This window comes from Musa acuminata, chromosome BXJ1-5, assembly GCF_036884655.1.
Source record: "Musa acuminata AAA Group cultivar baxijiao chromosome BXJ1-5, Cavendish_Baxijiao_AAA, whole genome shotgun sequence".
NCBI lineage: Eukaryota > Viridiplantae > Streptophyta > Magnoliopsida > Zingiberales > Musaceae > Musa > Musa acuminata.
Window position 1 is genome coordinate 21,472,247 of NC_088331.1, and position 23,259 is coordinate 21,495,505.

General features: G+C 39.9%; 1 protein-coding gene across 1 annotated transcript; it reads right to left on the bottom strand.

Annotated features, from left to right (window-relative positions):
- Positions 1-842: 842 nt before the first annotated feature.
- On the bottom strand, positions 843-2,082 carry LOC135675024 (E3 ubiquitin-protein ligase ATL31-like). The gene has a single exon (XM_065185285.1). It carries the CDS (start codon positions 2,069-2,071, stop codon positions 995-997), a length of 1,077 nt encoding a protein of 358 aa, XP_065041357.1. The 5' UTR covers positions 2,072-2,082; the 3' UTR covers positions 843-994.
- Positions 2,083-23,259: the final 21,177 nt, after the last annotated feature.

A 23,259-nucleotide genomic window follows, 5' to 3' on the forward strand; every position in this document is an offset into this window, starting at 1 on the left:
GTTTTGAAAGGACGGGGCAGAGGGGTCTAAATATTCGTGAAAGGAAAGATCTGAATCGTTGGATGTTGAATCTAACGGCCAGGATGGTTTAGCCGAAGCGACGGCGCTGCAATTAATGGCTGTATCAGGAATACATATGCCGTGAGATTTGTGATTGCGATCTCGACGAGCAAGATCGGAAGAAGCGATTAGAGCAAACCATCGAAATAAAAGCCTTTTTTATTTAAACAAAATGAGATAACAAATATTATTTATATCCTAAAAATTATCTTACTATTTTAACAAACATGAAAACAAATCATACCATTTTAACAATAGAAATAAAATTTAATTACCTAAAAATATAATATATGATATATTAATTAAAATTAAATAAAGATTATCCATTTATAATTTTGAAAAATGGGTATGGATGATTAAAAGTTTAGCGAACCTTTCCTTTCTTTGCTGCCGCCTCTCAACCCTCTTCATCGTCAACGAACATTGCATGGTTGCCATTGGAAGAACGAGTTCAGCCTTTTCCTTTTGTGAGCTGAATTCTTAGCTTAAATACTCTAAATAAGTCATTGCATAGTTGCCATTGGACGAATGAGTTCAGCCTTTTCCTTTTGTCAGCTGAATTCTAGCTTAAAATCTCTAAATAAGTTTGCGTTCAATCTGCAGATTCTATCTACAGTTCTTGTAATCTTTGCCTTTTTGATTCAAGACCACAGTGTTTCTTCTTAGTTTTCCTTCGTACGACCATCTCATGGTTATATATATATAGAAGAAAAGCATGTGTTTTCTGCGAAGAAAATATTCATCATAGATGATAAATCCAAGAACAGAGATACTGCAAGCACTCAAAACCTAAACAGAATTTCCATATCTCCCTTCTAATTAACGATCTTGCATGTTTTGGATGCACGAAACAACTTGGTCCATGTACAGAATAAATCTTGAAGAAGGATCCTGTCGCCGACAACTTGCCATGTTGGCGCTTGCTCTATGAACATTAAACGCGCTCCGTTGCTGCGAGGCTAGCAGACGACGACGCCGCCGCCTCCTCCTCCTTTGCGGGCTCGGAATTTGCTGCTCCACTCTCTCCTATTTCGAGAGCAAGGTTGAGCGGAGCTCCCGCAGACGGGTATACCCGCTTGCTCGACCCCTCCGTCGCTGTCCCATCGGCCCGCCGCCTCACCGAGAACGTCCGCAGCAGGAACCCCCACCGACCGCTCCGCCCCCCTCGGTACCCCCTGCTCCCGCTCGCCTCCCCGCGGGCTCGCGCTTCCGCCACGCTCGCCGCCCGCCGGAGCCCCGCTGCCGTGAAGATTTCCTGCCTTACGTGCCCCGGGAGCCGCAGCGTGTACCGGTCCACCTCCTCACCCTTGTGCCCCGTCGAGTGCCATCTCCGGTACCCCACCGCCGGCAGCCGCCCCCCCTCGAGATCTCCTTCCACCGTCGCTCCGACGTCCTCCGTAGGCGTGGATTCGCAGGCTGCGTCGGCGGCGTCCGCGGGCTCCGGCTCCGCGAGGTTGGCCCGGCAGACGGGACAGGTGACGTGGGTGCCTAGCCAGACGTCGATACAGTCGACGTGGAACACGTGGCAGCATCTAGGGAGCAACCGGAGGGTGTCGTCGTGGGCGAACTCGGAGAGGCAGACGGCGCATTCCAGCGCGCCCTTCCCTTTCTTGTGCTCCTTTGCCTCCGCATACGCCATGGTGGGGAACGAAGCGAGCACCTCGGGGTCGAGCCCTCGCCGCGCCGCTCGACTGGCGGCGGCCCGCGACTCCACTGCCCCGGAGGGTCGGGTCCCACCGGAGCTACCCGAGCTGCATTGGTGAATGTATACGGCGAAGAAGCCGAGGAAGAAGAAGCCGCAGATGAGACCGATCACGAGGGCGGCGACGCCGGGTTTGATTCTGACGGAGTAGCCGGAGGGGCCGTCGCCGGAGGGTGTGGCGGTGGATTGGGCGCTGACACGGCGAGGTGTGACGAGAAGTAGCGCAAGCACTATTAGAAGAAGCGAGGCCGTCCGATGGATGGTGGCAGGGGTCGTACGGCGGCTAGCCGTCGCCATAGGTGGTGGCATAAGGCAGGTAATCGATCGGTAGCGCAGATGGAGCGTCGCAATAGTTATAGGGCGGCGGTCTGCGTCGCCGTCAAGTTAGAAGTCAATCGTTAACTTTGACTGTTGGGGGGGGGGGGGCAGTGGGGGACGTGTGCGTAGGCCGTTGGGAAGGCTCAGCTGGCCAAGCCAATGACACGTAAAGAGAAGCAATACGTACTTCCGTGCTTTTGCTGTGGGACCCATTGATGGAGAATATTTTGGCTGGGTTTTCTACTGAACCCTGGATCGATAGAGAGAGCCGAGGCGAGGTGAGCTCTCGCGAGAAGGAGGGTGATGTGGACTTTCGCATGTGGACGGAAGATTAAAGAACGAAAGAAGAAGTCTACGCTTGATTGGGTCCACAAAGCGGAGGAAGAATCTGATGGCGGCTCGCGAACTGCCGTGCGCCTTACAAATTCCGAGAATTATCTTTAGGAAGGAAGGACACGTAAGCCAAACAGTACGCCTTCAACACCCGACTCAACTCACGACTTGGATTACAATCCGGGTCTGGGCTGGCACACTTGTCCTTCGTAGCATACCAATTCGTGACTTTGAGTCGTGAGATGAGGATGACACGTAAAGCGGAAGTCAAATTTCTTATCAGGTTGCCATTCTAGAGAAGGTATGGATGTTCTAGAAGGTGAATTAAGAGGGTTCAGCTGATGTGGCTGAGAGCAAACGGCAGTCTGTCCGAGCTCACATTGATTCAAAGAAGAAAAATAAGAAGATATTGACCGCTACTGTGTCTTGATAAGAGCGTCTCATGTTCTTCTTTGTATAGGTTATTCTCTCCAAATGCCACAGATGCAATTCTCCTTTCTTAATTGCCAGCATGAACCTCATTTCCTTTTTCTCGATCATCCAGTTATGTGACGTATGAGAGGAAGATCGAGATATGAGATAGCGATGGACGGACGTTTGAGATGAAAGGCGATGATATGTAATAATTAACATGAACAAATGGGAGAAGAAACTTGGCAATTATTTTTTAGATTCTTTAACTAAAAACAGGTTATATAGAGGAGAACTTAATCTAGAAAAGAAGTTTAGGTTTCAAAGATTTTTGTTTGAAAAAAAAATAATTTCAAGAAGATTGGAAGGAGATTTTGAGAATATGAAGTTAGAAGGAGGAACTTTGTATGTAACCCTATTTATAGAGTGAAAATAACAACCAAAAGATTAAAACAAAAGAGTAATTTACTTTAAAAAATCTTTAATAATAGGATTTTATTAGATGACGCTCTCATATTTGAATTTTACCTGAGATGCTATTTTATATGAAAAATCCATTCATACCCTTCAACCAATCTGATTGAAGTTGGACCAATCCATTGGCTGGTTTGATCCTATCGGGTTCTCAATTTAGTTTAAATCAATTATTTCGGATCAAGTCAGATTGGTTGTGAGTCAAGTGTGGTCGATTATAGATTTGGTCTTCCACTTAAAACACAAGATTTACACTCATAAGCTATATCAATTGAGTGTAACCCTAGTGTAAACAATCTTAACAAATAACTTCTCTTATCTTTAACGATTGCTTTCGATTTTTACCCGCTCTAGCTTCTCGACGATGATAATACTCGGGTCTTATCGTTTTCAACTTCTTTGATATCGATTGTAACCATTACACTCATATTACATTCGATTATATATTCAATATAGAAATCTCCTATTTCAATAATTAATATTTTTAAAATAAAAAAAATGATACTAAACATGTTAGAATCATGTTATGATATTTTTGGAGAAATTTAGATAACTTTGGGTATAATTCTCTTATTTATACTTGTGTTCTACGTGGGTTACATTCGATCGTAGATTTTAATGTAGAATTTTTATATTTTGATCATTAATAATACTAAAATTAAGAAAAAAATGATACTAAACATGTTAGGATTATAATATCATAGTTTTAAAAAAAATTGGATAAATTTAAGGATAGTCAATAATTTATACTTGAGTTTATGCTTGATTTACGCCCAGACTTGTTTTTTTATTATCCACGCTTAAATCATTATACTTTATTAATAACCTACATATAGTTTATATTTATTAAATAGACTTGATTTTAATTTATTTAGTTAGACATATTGTTTGATTGAAATATAAGGATGCTGAACTGAGATCTACCTATTCAAATATTTTTTTATTTTTTATCTCTTAAACTTTAAATATAATGTTTCATATTTATAACCTTTATTTTTGCAGGTATATACAAAATGACATCATTATATAGACCCTTTCAATTTAGGAGAAAAAAAAAGATAAATGAAGCAATTAGTGTAGGGAATATATATCATAACTTAAAGATTTATATTAATTATCATTAATTTATATATAACTAATTAATTTACTTTTAGGTGCAAAGTTGCGTGAATCACCCATTCCTCCTTTCTGCTATATCATCTCCAATAACTTTTGTATATGAATAAATACTAGCAGGCCATAATACACAACGGAATTAAATGGAACTATAATAAAATAGAACACCAAAATATACGTAGAAAACCCCTCCAGGGTAAAAATCACGGGACAAACTAAAGATAATCCACTATAAGAATAATAAATATATAAATCTCAATCTCTTGCCCAAAACCCTAGCAACAATCATAAGAGAATAACTAGGATACAAGGATCACGTCACTGTGTATAATATCTAAATCCTCCCTAATTCTCCCCAAGTAATCACAGTTCTGATCTAACTTGAGATGAAAGTACTACTAAATGATTGAGAATAGTCTCTCTGTGTTGTCCTTGTTTTCTTTCCTTTCTTTCTCTTCCTTTTCTGCCTTATACTCCTTTCCTTTAGAATCTCGTGGCTGCCAAAAACTGCCTTTTTGTTACCTTTTTCTACCTCTTTTTATAGCCACCACACCCCACCTAATATAAATTAGGGTTAGGTTAAGAGGGGGTGAGCTATGGGCTGATAAAGCCCACCTTGGGCTAAATATAGGATGTCAGCCCAACAACCTCCCCCTTTAGCCCATAAGGGAGGCTGTCCTATGACTCCTCAATGTGAAGCCATGCCGACTAACTATCGGTATATCTCTTGTCTTTCTTTTAGTAAAGTCTTTATCAATATGTTTGCTCCATTGTCATCTGTGTGAATTTTCTAAAGCTGCAACTGCTTCTCTTCAAATACATTTCGAATCCAGTGATATCTGACATCTATATACTTTGACTTGGAATGAAACATTGGGTTTTAACATAAATGGATGACACTCTGACTATCACAATACACTACATAATTTTTCTGTTTTAGCCCCAATTCTTATAAGAATTCTTTCATCCATAATATTTCTTTGCATACCTCTATAGCAACAATATATTCAGCTTCTATGGTGGAGAGAGCAATATACCTTTGCAATATGGATTGTCATGACACAGCCCCCCTACAAAAATAAGTACATAACCTGATGTGGACTTTCTCATATCTATATCTCTTGCCATATCTACATCTGTATAACCTGTCAACATAGGTGGTTGTTAGGACTCTAGCTTGGAGAGTCCTAATTGAGAGGGACATTCATGTAAAAATGTTAGGACTCTAGCTAGGAGAGTCCAAATTGAGAGGGACATTCTGTTAGGACTCTAGCTAGGAGAGTCCTAATTGAGAGGGGCATTCAAGTAGGAGGTGTTTTCTTAGAGAAGAATTAGGAGTTGTAAGGGAATAGGAGTCTTGACTCTGAGTCCTACTAGGAGTTGGTTAGAAGTAAGAGTCTTAAGTAGGAGTCCTATTAGGAGTTAGGGTTTAGAAGCCCTATAAATAGCCATGTATTCCTTCTCTTTTGATAAGCAATAGATGAATCTTTTCTGCAGCCTTTGAGCAGCAACTTGGAGGGAGGAACCCCTATAGAGTTCCAAGGAGGCCGATCCCCTAAAGAGATCAACCCCAAGTTTAGAATCTGCAAGGGTTCTAACACCAGGAACCCCTATAGAGTTCCAAGGAGGTCGATCCCCTAAAGAGATCAACCCCAAGTTTAGAATCTGCAAGGGTTCTAACACCTGGTATCAGAGCAGCGTTCTTGGCGTCTCGCTGCCCTTCCATAGCCATCCATCAACCCTCTACAACCATCCAAAGCAATTCCCACAATTGCTTAAAAGATCATCACCGAATTCCGTCATCATCTCCACCACCACGGATCATCCTTTGATCTCCCCGTGAATTGCAACAGGTTCTGGTTTCCTACCTTACTGCTGCTGCAATTTAGTTATCCTTATTCGAAAATCCAAAAAAAAAAAATCGTTCCTATATTGCTGCATAAACTTTTCGTCACAAAGTTTTCATCTCTACGACGAAAGATACATTGCAGAATTCCAGCCGCATAGCACCATCTGTTTGATCTTGCTACTATACTTTTTCTATCCAAATTTCTACAAAATTTTTATGACATCTTTGACACTTCTTAACAGTAGATTTCCCTTTGGTTTCATCAAAAAATTCTCAATATAAACTACTGATCTTTTATGTCCAATCTGCTGCACTTGAATTGCAGAATTCAAGCCGCATAGCACCATCTGTTTGATCTTGCTACTGTGCTTTTTCTATCCAAATTTCTACGAAATTTTCATGACATCTTTGACACTTCCTAACAGTAGATTTCTCTTTGGTTTCATCGAAAAATTCTCAATATAAACTACTAATCTTTTTTGTCCAATCTGCTGCACTTGAAAATCTATGCTGCAGAAAATTTCAGCTGCATATCGTTGCCTTAACCCATCTATTTGCAATATTTTTTGAATGAAATTTCTTATACACTTCATAGATCATCTTGGCTTCCATCTAAGATTGATATATTAAGAAATTCATCTATAAAAATGATTTTATGTTGCTGCAAATTTTCATCGTATCCCGCTGAAATTTTTCGACGATAATTCTGCAATTGCAACTTGCACCAATTTTCTTGCTGTTATACTGCCGAAATTTTCTTGATTAAATTAGATATCCTTGCTGTCATATAAATTGTGATTTTGCTATCAATTCCCTCCTCAATTCTCTCAAGTTTTTGGTGGAAATTACGTCGAGAAACCGTTGTTTCTTCGACGACAATTCTACTCTTACAAGACAGCACATACTTGCTGCAACTTCCACGGATTTCTGTCAAACCTTTGCTACCATCTACCACAGATCCAAAACTTTCATCCATAGCCCTAAAACTCTACTAAACCACACCCTCAAACTGTACCCAAAACAGTCACAAAACAAGCCTAAACAGCAGCCTACATCCACCAATCCACCAACCCTTTCGACTATCACTTCTCTCAACCTATACATGCCTTTAACCTGACAACAAAAGAGAGATCTTAAAATTATAGATTTGGAGGCATATACTATGGCATCTAAGGAGGCAATCGATGCTAAATTCGAAGCCTTGGAGGCGCGAATGGAGGATAAGATTCGGGCGCTCTTTACCGAACTCAGATTGGGCCGACTACTAAGCCCGAAGAAATCACATCAAGGAGAGAGCTTTGCCCAATCACACCAAGCCCGAAGATATGACTTCCAAGAGAGGGGAAGCTCTATGACCAACCCCAACTATCCATGCATGAGAGTGGACTTCCCTAGATGGGAAGAAGGAGACCCGATTGGTTGGATCTCGCGCGCGGAGCGATATTTTCGGTACCACAAAACCGCGGATGTATCTATGGTGAAAATTGCAGCTATACATCTTGAAGGGGATGCTATACAGTGGTTTGACTGGTTTGAACATACTTATGGAGTCCTTTCATGGCGACAATTCAAAGAAGGACTGCTGATTCGCTTCAGACCAACCGATTACGAGAATATTGACGAACAACTAGCAAAGATCCAACAAACCTCCACCATTCAGGAGTACCAAACCAGGTTTGAAAGGTTATCTAATCAAACTCATGATTGGTCTCAAAAATAGCTATTATGGACCTTCATTGAGGGCTTGAAGCCAGAGATCCGAGGAGAAGTTAAAGCGCGACAATCGTATACGATTATGGCAGCCATCTCTTTCGCACGACATCAAGAGGAGCAATTGAACCATGAAGCTCGGAGGAGTAGGGTCTCTCCTCAACTAGTAATATTGAAGCCCTTAGCCCCACCTACTGTCGACCAAGTCCCTACACTAAAGAGGTTAACAAGAGAAGAGCTTCGGGAGCGATATGCGAAGGGGTTATGTTGGCATTGTGACGAGCCGTGGAGCCGTGAGCATCGCTGTAGTAAAGGGGGACTTCTTATGATTGAACCGATAGAAGAAGAGGTCATTGAACATCCAAAAGAGAGCCTTGAACATGAAGAAGAAGATGCAGAAGAAGAGCCACAACCGACCGAAGTTACGGTACATACACTAGCTAGCTACTCAAACCCGCAAACGATGAAAATTGGAGGCCTTCTCAAACAACAACCAATCACTGTTCTCATCGACACGGGCAGTACTACTAACTTTCTAAATAGTAAGCTTGCTGTTCGGATATCATTACCTATCGAGAATCGCTACAGGTTTGATGTTAAGGTCACCGACGGACGGATTTTGAATTATGATCATAGGCGCTTGCAGGAGAAACTATTGCTGCAGGACCAAGAGATAATTGCATATTTCTTCCTTCTCCCTCTTAACAATCATGAGGCCATGCTCATAATTAAATGGTTGACAACATTAGGCAAATCTTCAGCAAATGCTCAGCCATATCAGTATCTACATCTCCAGAAGGATGAAATAGAAAGGATTATAAAAGAGATGCTCGAAACAGGAGTTATTCGGCCAAGTTGCAACCTCTACTCTTCGCCGGTGCTACTTGTACGCAAGAAGGACGAAACAAGGCGAATATGTGTTGATTACCGAGCTCTCAATGGCATAATCATCAAGGACAAATACTTTATTCCAATAGTAGATGAATTGCTAGATGAAAGGGAGCACAAATCTTTACAAAGCTGGACCTTTGATCCGGGTATCATCAAATACGAGCATGCGAAGAAGACATACGGAAAACCACCTTTTGAACACACAACAACCATGAATTTTTGCTTTCTTCAACAAAAGGTGGAATATCTTGGGCATATCATATCAGAGGAAGGTGTGGCAGTGGACCCCTTCAAAATTGGAGTAATGCAAAACTGGCCGACCTTGAGAAACATAAAATTGCTACATGGCTTTCTGGGTTTAACAGGCTACTACCGCAAGTTCGTGAAAAACTATGGAAAGATCAGTGCACCACTTACTTCCTTACTAGAAAAAGATGTCTTCCAATGGTTGGACAGAGCCTCCGCTGCCTTCGACAAACTTAAGGTAGCCATGACGACGACGCCGGTGCTAACACTACCAGATTTCAACCGACCCTTCATTATTGAGGCCGACACATCTGGAGTCAGAATTGGAGCCATTCTCATGCAAGATGGTCAACCACTCGCATACACTAGCAAGGCATTATCTCCCTCCAATCAAAATATGTCAACATATGATAAGGAGATGCTCGCCATTGTGCGCGCAGCAACGAGGTGGAGATTGTACTTGATCAGGCGATACTTTCAAATCAAGACCGACCATAAAAGCCTAAAATATCTCTTGGAGCAGAAGATATCTTCCCCCGAGCAGCAAAAATGGGTAACAAAACTTCTTGGATTTGATTTTGAAATAACTTACAAAAAGGGGAAAGAGAATGTTCTTGCAGATACGCTTTCGCAGCTACCCGAGCAAGTTGAAGTTTCGACCGTTTCACTTCCGACCAGCAACTTCCTTGAGGATATTAAGATGGAATGACAGGAAGATTCAGATACTAGTAAGATTATAAAAAAATTGAAGGAAGCACCAAGCCCCATGACTCATTACAATTGGGACTCAAAAGAATTACACTATAAGGGTACTAAATTGAAAAGGAGTACGACATATCACCCACAAACCAACAGCCAACCGGAAGTTTTAAACAGGTGCTTGGAGACAGCCCAAAGCCACCCACCAAATATGACTACCCAAAGAGAACTCGAGACCCAGCCAAGTGCCATTATTGATCGACGGATCGTGACTCGACGACGACAACCCACTAATGAAGTGCTAATACAGTGGGCGAACCTACCAAAAGAAGATGCCACTTGGGAGAACTATGACGACTTGAAGATCAAATTCCCAGAATTCATGAATCATCAGCCTCGAGGACAAGGCTGATTTGAAGAGGGCGGGCGGGTCTGTTAGGACTCTAGCTTGGAGAGTCCTAATTGAGAGGGACATTCATGTAAAAATGTTAGGACTCTAGCTAGGAGAGTCCAAATTGAGAGGGACATTCTGTTAGGACTCTAGCTAGGAGAGTCCTAATTGAGAGGGGCATTCAAGTAGGAGGTGTTTTCTTAGAGAAGAATTAGGAGTTGTAAGGGAATAGGAGTCTTGACTCTGAGTCCTACTAGGAGTTGGTTAGAAGTAAGAGTCTTAAGTAGGAGTCCTATTAGGAGTTAGGGTTTAGAAGCCCTATAAATAGCCATGTATTCCTTCTCTTTTGATAAGCAATAGATGAATCATTTCTGCAGCCTTTGAGCAGCAACTTGGAGGGAGGAACCCCTATAGAGTTCCAAGGAGGCCGATCCCCTAAAGAGATCAACCCCAAGTTTAGAATCTGCAAGGGTTCTAACATCAGGAACACCTCCAAAGCTTAAATAAACCTTAGAGCTCCTTTTAAGATATCTAAAAATCCACTTAACTGTTGCCTAATGCTCTTTACATGGATTTGCAAGAAATTTGCTAGTAACACTAATTGTATATGCGATGTTTGGCCTCGTACATACCATTGCATACATTAAACTTTCAACTACTAAAGCATAAGGAACCTTTTGCATCTTCTCCTTCTCCTCATCACTTGATGGACTCTGCAAGAGGAGAGCCAACTGGTTTTACATTGCTCATACTAAATATTTCCAATACCTTCTCGATGTACTTCTCCTATGACAACCAAATCTTCTTATTTTTTCTGTCATGAGAAATTTGTATACCCAGTATTTGCTTTGTTGACCCCATGTCCTTCATTGCAAAAGACTCACTTAATTCCTTCTTAAACCTGTCAATTTTAGACATATCTTTTCTAAGAATAAGCATGTCATCAACATAAAGTAAGAGAATTATAAAATTCTCACCAAACCATTTGATATATATATAATAATCCGAAGCCATTCTTTTATATCCATTTTCTATCACAAATGAATCAAACTTTTTATACCACTATCTTGGAGCTTGCTTTAGCTCATACAAGCTCTTCTTCAACTTGTAGACAAAGTTCTCTTTACCTTTGACTTTGAAGCCTTCTGGTTGCTCCATATAAATTTCTTCCTCCAAATCACCATGAAGGAAAGCTATCTTCACATCTAACTACTCAACCTCCAAGTCCTGGCTAGTAGTAATACCAAGGGCAACACGAATAGAAGACATTTTAACAACATGAGAAAATATCTCTTCAAAGTCAATACCTTTCTTTTGACCAAAGCTTTTCACAACCAATCTAGCTTTATATTTTGGTTGAGAACAATATTCTTGAGTCTTCAATTTAAAAACCCACTTGTTCTTCAAGGCCTTTATTTCATTTGGTAGTAGTACCAAATCATAAGTGTGGTTCTTCTAAAGAGCATCTATCTCTTCCTACATAGCAACTAACCACTTCTCCTTCTGCTCACTTTTAACTACTTCCTGGTAACTCTCTGGTTCACCTGCATCAGTAAGCATCACATACTCATCTGTAGAGTATCTTTTGAAAAGTTGACGTTGTCTAGAATATCTTCTCAACTGAGGTTCTGTAGGAAGTTAGTCTCCAAGCTCAATATGTCATACAGGTATATCAACATCAGGCTCTACACCATCTTCCTACATATCTTCCCCATCACCTTGATATACTAGAGGAGTAACTAGGTCACAATTTGCTAATCCTTCTGTAGAAGTCTTGGCTGGTGCCTTATTCTTCAAATCCTCAATGGTTTGATCCTCAAAGAAGACTACATCTCTACTTCTAAACACCTTCTACTTTTTTGGATCCCAAAGCCTGTAATCATACTAATCATGTGAGTAACAAAGAAAAATACATTCTTTAGTCTTACCATCTAACTTGGATCTCTCATTGTCTGGAACATATGCAAATGCACGACAAACAAACACTCTCAAATGCTTGTAGGAAACATCTTTTCCTGACCATACATGCTCTGCAACATCACCATTTAGGGCTGTACATGGTGATAAGTTGATCACATCAACTGCAGTCCTCAAAGCCTTATCCCAAAACCTTTTGGGTAGCTTGGCCTGTGAAAGCATACATTTGATCTTTTCCATGATGGTGTAGTTCATGTTAGGATCAAGAGCACTAAGAGGGGGGGTGAATTAGTGCAGCGGAAAACTTTCTGCGATTAAAACGAAACTGCGTTCGAACGATAAAAACGATTTCTGTGTGAAAGCTGATTCTAAGCAAGATGATGTTAAAGTCAATCTATGAAGGCAGTTTGCAGCTATGATGAAAACCAGAATATAGGCGCAAACTGAAATACGACGTTCGTACGAAGAAACCGATTTACATCTAAATGCTGATTCGTAAATCACTTGATTAGGCAAGATGCAGTTTAAGCAAGAGTATAAAGGTAGTTTGCAGTTATGGTAGAGCTCAAAACGTAAACGCAATCTGAAATATGATGATCGTATGAAAAAACAGATTTACGTCTAAATGCTGATTTAGAAAGTGAAAGGCTTGAAACCCGATTGTATATGCGCAGAAAGCAGTAAGCTTTAGAGAAGGTTTGTAGTAAAGATAATATGCTCAAAGTAAATGCAAACCGAGATTTAGAGTGGTTCGATCAATCTTGACCTACTCCACTTTTGGCTTCCTCCACCGACGAGGTCACCAACGTCAACTAGAGGCCTTCCTTCAATAGGCGAAGGCCAACCACCCTTTTACAATTTCACTCCTTTTGACGGGCTTAGGAGACAACCCTTACAGAAATTTTTTCTCCTCTCTTTACAACTCAGAACTTGGAAGAACAGAGGGAGAAGAACTTTTGGCCTTTACAACAATTTTGAGCTCTAAGAATCACAGAAAGGATCAAGATTTCAATGTAAAATTGCTGCCTATCAGTGTTGAATGGGTGGGATATTTATAGGCCCCAACCCAGTTTAAATTTGGAGCTCAAAACTGTCAATTCCCGGAATTCCGGGATCAGGCGGTTGCACCTCCTGACTGGAGCGGTTGCACCGCCTGGCAGAGCTCGAAGACTGAGCCTCTGGGCGGTGCTACCTCCTGTCAGGGGCAGTTGTACCTCTTGACAAAGCTCGAAGACCGAGCTCAGGAGGTTGCACCTCCTGACTAAGGCGGTTGCACCGCCTGGCAGAGCTCGAAGACTGAGCTCAGGCGTTGCCACCTCCTGTCAGGGGAGGTTGCACCGCCCAATCTCGCTCGGAGACTGAGCCCCAAGCGGTGCCACCGTCTGGCTGGGGCGGTTGTACCTCCCAGTCTCGCTCGGAGACTGAGCCTAGGCGGTGCAACCTCCTACCTTCGACGGTTCAACCGCCTGGCAGAAATCATGGTCCGAATGGGTTGATCCATTCGGCCCAATTTGGGTTTTTCAGGGGCCCAATTGCCCCAAGATTAAGTTAATGGGATCACCTCCCATTTCCAACTTAATCAATATGCTAACTATGATTTTTCCTAAGACATTTACTGCAACTTGCTCCGGTGCGTCAATCGCTTCTTCCGGCGAGCTTCTGACGAACTTCCGTCGATCATCCGATGAACCCTCGGTGATGCTCCTGCGGACTTCCGGCAAACTCCTGAACTTGCAACGATTCACTTGGCGAGTTCCGACGAGCTTCTTTGGCAAGCTTATGAACTTCTCGGATTTGTTCCCGTAGAACCTCCGACGACTGTCCGAACTTCCGTCGAACTCTCGAACTCCCAACGTGATCATTGTCTTGACTCTGGCGCAACTCCTACTGCATATCTTACTTTCATCGTAGTTAATCCTGCACACTTATCTCAACATATAGATTAGATAACAAATGACAATTAACTTTATCATCAAAATCCGAGATTCAACAATCTCCCCCTTTTTGATGATGACAATCAATTGATAATGGAGTTAACCTTAACTCCCCCTGTCTATATGCCATACTTGAGATAAGTCATTCTGAAATTCAAGACCTAATAATTCAAGCGACATATTGATAAGTTCAATCATTTGAACTTATCAATACTCCCATCATGATGTATCTCTCTGAAGATGATGTCAAGGCTTGATATTCATTTTCAAATTTTACATAACAATTTTGAATGATGATAATTGTAGCAATTCATCATATTGTAAGATATCAACATGTAAAGCTATGAAGTAAGATTTTGATATCATTACATGATGTACACATTTCAAATATTTTAGCAAGTGTTGCATTTCTTCACATGGTAAGATATCAACTCAAGGCATAATGCAAATTAATGCATGGCATCTGTTCATATATCTCTTGGTGATGCAAGCATGACATAATCATAGCATCAGTGTTTATAGCATCAATTCATATATTTCTCCCCCTTTGTCATCAACAAAAAGCATGGTAGATGTGATACCAGGAGAACAATATAAGCAAGTTATCAAGCATATAAAGGAAGGCATGATACGTAGATTGCTTTGAATACTTCTTCCTTCCTTTTTTTTTGTTATAATCCTTTGTGCATGAAGAAGGAAAGCCATTTGTGATTCCAGCTATTTGTGAGTTTACTTTGAGTCAAGATATGTGTTTGAAATAACTTTTTGCAAATAAAAATACTATCATCCATATTTCAAGATGGAATTCATAAGCAGGAATCATTTCATCAAATCCATTTCAGAAAAATATTTTTCATAAGAGTGTATGAGAAAATTTGATTTTTAGCATTCCAACTATTAAGCGAATCCGAAAATGAGATGAACTCTTTCATGCATTCAGACAAGACTATGCTACAGATTTTCAAATACAATCATGAAGACAAAACATTTCAACACATGTTATGTAATGGCAATCAAGTGATTTGATCATTCAATAAAATCCGAAAAATAATTTTAACTAGTTTATCTATTCGGACACATCAACATTCACTTAGAGGTTTTGTAAAAATGTCAGCTAGTTGATGTTTAGTATCAATGAACTCTATGGTTACGTCATGATTAGTAACATGATCTCGTATAAAGTGATGTCTAATATCAATATGTTTTGTTCTTGAGTGTTGTATAGGATTCTTAGTTAAGCATATTGCACTTGTGTTATCACATTTAATGGGAATATTTTTAAGATTAACTTTGTAATCTTCTAAGGTATTTTTCATCCATACAACTTATGCACAACATGCACTTGCTGCAATATATTCAGCTTCGGTTGTTGATAGTGCAACCGAGTTTTGTTTCTTAGATGACCAGGAAACAAGGGCATGTCCTAAAAATTGACATGATCCTGATGTGCTTTTTCTATCTAGTCTACAGCCAGCAAAGTCCGTATCAGCATAAGCAATTAACTCAAAATTCTCTGATTTTGGGTACCATAATCCTAGATTTGTGGTACCATTAAGATATCTAAGTATTCTTTTAACTGTTTTGAGATGAGATATCTTAGGGTTTGATTGAAATCTAGCACAAAGTCCTACACTGAACATGATGTCTGGTCTAGTTGCAGTGAGGTAAAGTAAACTTCCTATCATACCCCTATAAGTTTTTTGATCGAAGCTTTCTCCACTTTCATCAATTTATAACTTAGTGGAGGTGCTCATAGGAGTGTTAATAGCCTTTGAGTTGTTCATATTAAACTTTTTTAATAAATTCATAGCATATTTAGTTTGACTAATAAAGATGTCATTGCTTAGTTGTTTGATTTGTAAGCCTAAGAAGAATGTTAATTCTCCCATTAAGCTCATTTCGAATTCAAGACTCATAGTTTTAGCAAAAGATTCACAAAGAGATTCATTCGTAGAGCCAAAGATAATATCATCAACATAAATCTGAACAAAGAGAAAATTATTTTCAAAATTCTTGATAAACAATGTAGTATCAACCTTGCCTTTTGTGAAATTATTTTCGATAAGAAAAGAACTAAGTCTCTCATACCAAGCCCTTGGGGCTTGTTTTAAACCATAGAGAGCTTTAGTTAATCTAAACACATGATTAGGGAGGCTATTATTTTCAAATCCAGGAGGTTGTTCAATATAAACTTCTTCGGAAATAAAGCCATTTAGAAAAGCGTTTTTAACATCCATTTGAAACAACTTAAAATTATTACTACTAGCGTAGGCAAGGAGCATCCTTATGGCTTCCAATCGAGCCACAGGAGCGAAGGTTTCTTCGTAATCGATACCTTCTTCTTGGTTGAAACCTTTGGCCACTAATCTAGCATTGTTTCTAATCACGATACCATTTTCATCTTGCTTGTTTCTGAAGACCCATTTAGTACCAATAACTAAATGGTCATTTGGCCTAGGAACAAGCTTCCACACCTCATTTCTCTCAAATTGATTCAATTCATCTTGCATTGCGATAATCCATGAATCATCTTTCATGGCTTCGTCAACACATTTGGGTTCAATTTGGGAGAGAAAGGCGGTGTTCGCACAAAAATTTTTAAGAGAAGATCGTGTTTGAACCCCCTTTGACGTGTCTCCTAAGATTAGCTCCTTGGGATGAGCATCTACATACTTCCAATCCTTGGGTAAGGATGTTTCGGGAGTAAATGCATCCAAGTTGCTAGTTGGAGAAGGGGTTTCATTTAAATTCAAGGAATCAAAATTAACATCATCATCAAAATCATTTTTCCTAATTTCGGAAATCTCATTGAAAACAACATAAATGGATTCTTCGATAATTAAAGTTCTTTTATTGAAGATACGAAAGGCTTTAGAAACTGAAGAATAACCAAGAAAGATTCCTTAATCGGATTTAGGATCAAATTTTCCTAAGTTATCCTTTTCATTCAAGATAAAACACTTACACTCAAAGACTTTAAAATATGAAACATTGGGTTTTTTGTTGTTCCATAACTCATAGGGAGTTTTGGTTAGTAGGGGTCTTACTACAACTCTATTCAAAATATAGCATGTAGTATTTACGGCTTCGGCCCAAAAATATTTGGGTAGGTTGTGTTCATTCAACATGGTTCTTGCCATTTCTTGTAAATTTCGATTTTTTTTTCTACTACTCCATTTTGTTGAGGATTTATAGGAGTAGAGAAATTATGGTTGTATCCATTGAGTTCACAAAATTCCTGGAAATCATGGTTTTGAAATTCACCACCATGATCACTTCTAATTGACGAAATCATAGAACCTTTCTCATTCTGAACAAGTTTACAAAACTTGGTAAAATATCTAAGGCATTCACTTTTCTATTTTAAGAAGTAAGTCCATGTGTATCTGCTATAGTCATCCACAATGACGAAGGCGTATTTGCTATCTCCTAGGCTTGATGTGGAGATTGGTCCGAACAAGTCCATATGGATCAATTGTAAGGGCCTAGAGGTGCTTATTTGATTCTTAGATTTGAAACTACCCTTAATTTGTTTACCTAATTGGCAAGTATCACATACACTATCTTTGATGAACTTGATATGAGGAATTCCTCTTACAAGTTCTTTAGATGATATTTGAGTGATTAGTTTCATGCTAGCATGACCTAATCTTCTATGCCATATCCAAGCATCCTAATTCAAAACAGAAAAACACATTTCATTACACAAATCATTGATGTCAATAGTGTATACGTTATTTTGTTTCAATGCAATCATAGATATGTTTTTGTGTGGTTTTTCAATGATGCAAGCATTAGATTCAAATATGACAATATATCCTTTATCACATAATTGACTAATGCTCAAGAGGTTATGTTTTAAACCATCAACTAACAAAACATCTTCAATAAAGAAGTTGGATTTGTTACCTATGGTTCCTTTGCCAATGATTTTACCCTTGTTGATGTCTCCGAAGGTGACATAGCCTTCGTCTATGCTAGTGAGCTTAGAGAATTGAGATGAATCTCCGGTCATATGCCTTGAGCATCCACTATCAAGGTACCATCTCTTGCTCCTAGCTTGCGATGGTTTAGTTTTCTACAAGAAAGGATGATCTTTAGGTACCCATTTGCTCTTGGGTGCCTCAAAAATAGATCTACATTGTCTATCATGTTGCATAGATTTTATCATGGTTCCTCTAGGAACCCAAATCAGTTTGTTTGGATTAATTTTCTTGAATGGACAATAATGCGTCTTGTGTCCAAATTTGCAACAAAAGTTGTATTTGTTTTGGTGTTGAACATGTAAGATGGGGCCTTTTATGAAGGTGGTTGGATTTTGGTGAGGACTTCTCACAAATCCAATTCCACTTCTTTTGGGAACGTGACCCTTGTTTGCAAGGATCATGTACAATGACTTGCTACCAACCTCGAATTTCTTCAAGGTGTCCTTAAGTAGCAAGTTTTCCTTTTGGAGAGTTTCTAGATCATGACATTTGATGCATGAACTTAAACTATCATGATATTCAGTTTTTAACTTATTAAAATTACAAGTAAGACTATCATACTCCTTTTTTAGCAATTTGTATTTTCTATTAATAATCTTGCATTCATCAAATAAGTCATGGAAGACATTTAATAATTCATCAAATGATAAATCTGCATCTATTAAATTTGTTACCCCATCTCCGATGGCCATTAAGGCGTAATGAGCAACTTGCTCGGTGTTGGACTCCTCTTCTTCGGACGCGCTCGAGTCATCCCACGTTGCTTTGAGCGCCTTCTTCTTTGATGTTCTCTTTTTGACTTGGGGACAATCATTCTTGTAGTGTCCCGACTTTTTGCATTCATAGCAAATAACTTGGTCCTTCTTGGGTTCAAGTTTATTTTTTGTGTCATTCTTAAACTTGTTTCTTTTAAAGAATTTTTTAAATTTTCTTGTTAGAAGTGCCAAGTCATCATCACAATCCTCATCACTTGAGTTTTCTCTCAAGTGGCCTTTTGAAGTTTTAAGTGTCATATCCTTCCTGTTCTTTGGAAGGATGTCTTCTTGCTCTTCATGAGCTTTACAAGTCATCTCGTAGGTCATTAATGACCCGATTAGTTCTTCAAGAGGGAAGTTGCGTAGATCTTTTGCCTCTTGAATAGCAGTGACTTTAGGATCCCAACTCTTAGGAAGTGATCTTAGAATCTTATTTACGAGCTCAAAATCCGAAAAACTTTTTCCGAGTCCTTTTAGACCGTTGACGACATCCGTGAAACGGGTAAACATGTCGCCAATGGTTTCACTCGGTTTCATCCGGAAAAGTTCGAAATAATGTAACAGAAGATTGATTTTTGACTCTTTCACTCTACTTGTGCCTTCGTGAGTCACTTCGAGTGTGTGCCAAATATCAAATGCGGTTTCACAAGTTGAAACATGGTTAAACTCGTTTTTATCAAGTGCACAAAATAAGGCATTCATAGCCTTTGCATTAAGAGCGAAAGCCTTCTTCTCCAATTCATTCCAATCGATCATTGGAAGAGAAGACTTCGAAAATCCGTTTTCGACAAGATTCCAAAGTATAAAATCCATAGAAATAAGAAAGATCCTCATTCGGGTCTTCCAATAGGTGTAGTCCGTCCCACTGAACATGGGTGGACGTGTAATAGAATGACCCTCTTGGTTTCCGGCGTATGCCATCTCTCTTGGGTTTTAATCCGTTAGAGAGTTAACCCCGCTCTGATACCAATTGTTAGGATCAAGAGCACTAAGAGGGGGGGGTGAATTAGTGCAGCGGAAAACTTTCTGCGATTAAAACGAAACTGCGTTCGAACGATAAAAACGATTTCTGTGTGAAAGCCGATTCTAGGCAAGATGATGTTAAAGTCAATATATGAAGGCAGTTTGCAGCTATGATGAAAACCAGAATATAGGCGCAAACTGAAATACGACGTTCGTACGAAGAAACTGATTTACATCTAAATGTTGATTCGTAAATCACTTGATTAGGCAAGATGCAGTTTAAGCAAGAGTCTAAAGGCAGTTTGCAGTTATGGTAGAGCTCAAAACGTAAATGCAATCTGAAATATGATGATCGTACGAAAAAATAGATTTAAGTCTAAACGCTGATTCGGAAAGTGAAAGGCTTGAAACCCGATCGTATATGCACAGAAAGCAGTAAGCTTTAGAGGAGGTTTGCAGTAAAGATAATATGCTAAAAGTAAATATAAACCGAGATTTAGAGTGGTTCGGTTAATCTTGATCTACTCCACTTTTGGCTTCCTCCACCGACGAGGTCACCGACGTCAACTAGAGGCCTTCCTTCAATAGGCGAAGGCCAACCACCCTTTTACAGTTTCACTCCTTTTGACGGGCTTAGGAGACAACCCTTACAGAAATTTTCTCTCCTCTCTTTACAACTCAGAACTTGGAAGAACAGAGGGAGAAGAACTTTTGGCCTTTACAACAATTTTGAGCTCAAAGAATCACAGAAAGGATCAAGATTTCGGTGTAAAATTGCTGCCTATCAGTGCTGAATGGGTGGAGTATTTATAGGCCCCAACCCAGTTCAAATTTGGAGCTCAAAACTGTCAATTCCCGAAATTCCGGGATCAGGCGGTTGCACCTCCTGACTGGAGCAATTGCACCGCCTGGCAGAGCTCGAAGACTGAGCCTCTGGGCGGTGCTACCTTCTGTTAGGGGCGGTTGCACCTCCTGACAGAGCTCGAAGACCGAGCTCAGGCGGTTGCACCTTCTGGCAGAGCTCGAAGACTGAGCTCAGGCGGTGCCACCTCCTGTCAGGGGAGGTTGCACCGCCCAGTTTCGCTCGGAGACTGAGCCCCAAGCGGTGCCACCGCCTAGCTGGGGCGGTTTTACCTCCCAATCTCGCTCAGAGATTGAGCCCAGGCGGTGCAACCTCCTGCCTTGGGCGGTTCAACCACCTGGCAGAAATTATGGTCCGAATGGGTTGATCCATTCGGCCCAATTTGGGTTTTTCAGGGGCCCAATTGCCCCAAGATTAAGTTAATGGGATCACCTCCCATTTCCAACTTAATCAATGTGCTAACTATGATTTTTCCTAAGACATTTACTACAACTTGCTCCGGTGCGTCAATCGCTTCTTTCGGCGAGCTTCCGGCGAACTTCCGTCGATCATCCGATGAACCCTCGGTGATGCTCCTGCGGACTTCGGGCAAACTCCTGGACTTGCAACGATTCACTTGGCGAGTTCTGACAAGCTTCTTTGGCAAGCTTATGGACTTCTTGGATTTGTTTCTGCAGAACCTCCGACGACTGTCCGAACTTCCGTCGAACTCTCGAACTCCTAACGTGATCATTGTCTTGACTCCGGCGCAAATCTTGCTGCATGTCTTACTTTCATCGTAGTTAATCCTGCACACTTATCTCAACATATAAATTAGATAACAAATGACAATTGACTTCATCATCAAAATCCGAGATTCAACAGTTCATCCTCTTTGCAATTGCATTATGCTGAGGTGTACCAGGAATTGTCATCTCATGTTGGATCCTATGTGACCTGCAATAATCATTAAATAATCCTGTGTTTTCACTACCATTATATGATCTTATGTATTTTAATTGTCTTTCTATCTCCTTTTCAACTTTAGCATGAAACTCTTTGAAGACATTAATCACATGATCTTTGGTTTTTAAAGCATAGGCCCAAACTTTCCTAGAAAAATCATCTATAAAAGTGACAAAATAAAGTGCACCACTTATACTAGGAACATCAACAAATCCACTAGGAGTTTTTGTCCTTAAAGGACCACATACTTCTATATAAACATGCTCTAAGGTATGCATTTTTTTAGACATTGTAGGACTAGCAAATGAAACTATGTGTTGTTTACCAACTAAACAATCAATACAAGGGTTCATATGTGTACCTTTGAGGTTTGGCAATACCTCTATCTTGGAAAGAGCTTGTAGTCCCTTCTCGCTCATGTGTTCCAATCGCCTATGCCACAACTCCATGCTGAAGTCTTTCTTTGTAGCATTTAACTGCTCACCACAAGCTTTATCCTACAACCTGTATAAGGTGTGATATTTCTTTCCACTAGCTATAACAAGAGAACCCTAACTAAGCTTCCATTATCCTTTGTAAAATTTGCTATCATAGTCTTCATCATCTAGCCTTCCAACTGAAATTAAATTCAGCCTCAAGTCAACCATATGCCTCACATGCTTAAGCACCAACTTACAGCCAAGGTTAGTCTTTAAATGGATATCACCCATGCCAATGATGTCTGCTGTGCCATAGTTGCCCATCTTGACAATACCAAAATTTTCAGACCTATAGGTAGCAAAAAACTCTCTCCGTGGTGTAGCATGATAAGAAGCATCTGTGTCAATTACCCACTCAAGATCTTGATACACACAAGAAAAAATATCATCAAAAGGAGACAAAATCAAATAATCACCACCCTGCACTATAGCTGTGATATTATCTTTTGACTTTGTAGACTCCACTTCTTTTCCCTTTTTCTTATTCTTCTTAGGTTGCATACATTGGTTCTTGTAATGTCCTTTCTCACTATAGTTATAGTAAACAATATTTTTTATTGATCTTGACTTGCTCCTATCCATGCGTGAACTGCTTCTAGACTTTGACCTTCCTCTATTCTCTGAGATAAGTACATGTGAATCATTCTGAGATGTTGCTGAATTTTTTCTTCTCAACTTCTCAACTCCTCATTCAACAAACTGCTTATTACTTGACTCATGGTGATAATACCATCTAGCGCATAATTACTAAGGGAAACCACTAGTGTCTCCCAACTTTCTAGTAATGAACTGAGAAGTAACAATGCCTACAACTCATCATCAAGAGACATTTTTATAGAGAATAACTGGTTAGTGATACTCTGCATTTCATTCAAATGCTCAGCAATAGAAGCACCCTCTTTATATTTTAGGTTCACAAGTTTTTTGATCAAAAAAACTTTGTTGCTAGTTGTTTTTCTTTGATAGAGACTTTTCAACTTTTTCCAAAGAGAATATGCAAAACTTTCAATAGAAACATGGTGAAAGACACTATTATCAAATCATTGTTGAATAAACCTAACTATTTTTTTATCTAACCTCTTCCACTCATCATCTGTCATAGTTATGGGTTTTGCACTATTCTCCTGCAAAGGTCCATACAAATCTTTGCAATACAAGAGATCTTATATTCTTGGTTTTCATATCATCCAATTGTTTCCCTTCAAACTAATCATGCGA

Excerpts from the sequence above, each read along its gene's own strand:
- LOC135675024 (XM_065185285.1), bottom strand. The coding sequence starts at position 2,071 with ATGCCACCACCTATGGCGACGGCTAGCCGCCGTACGACCCCTGCCACC.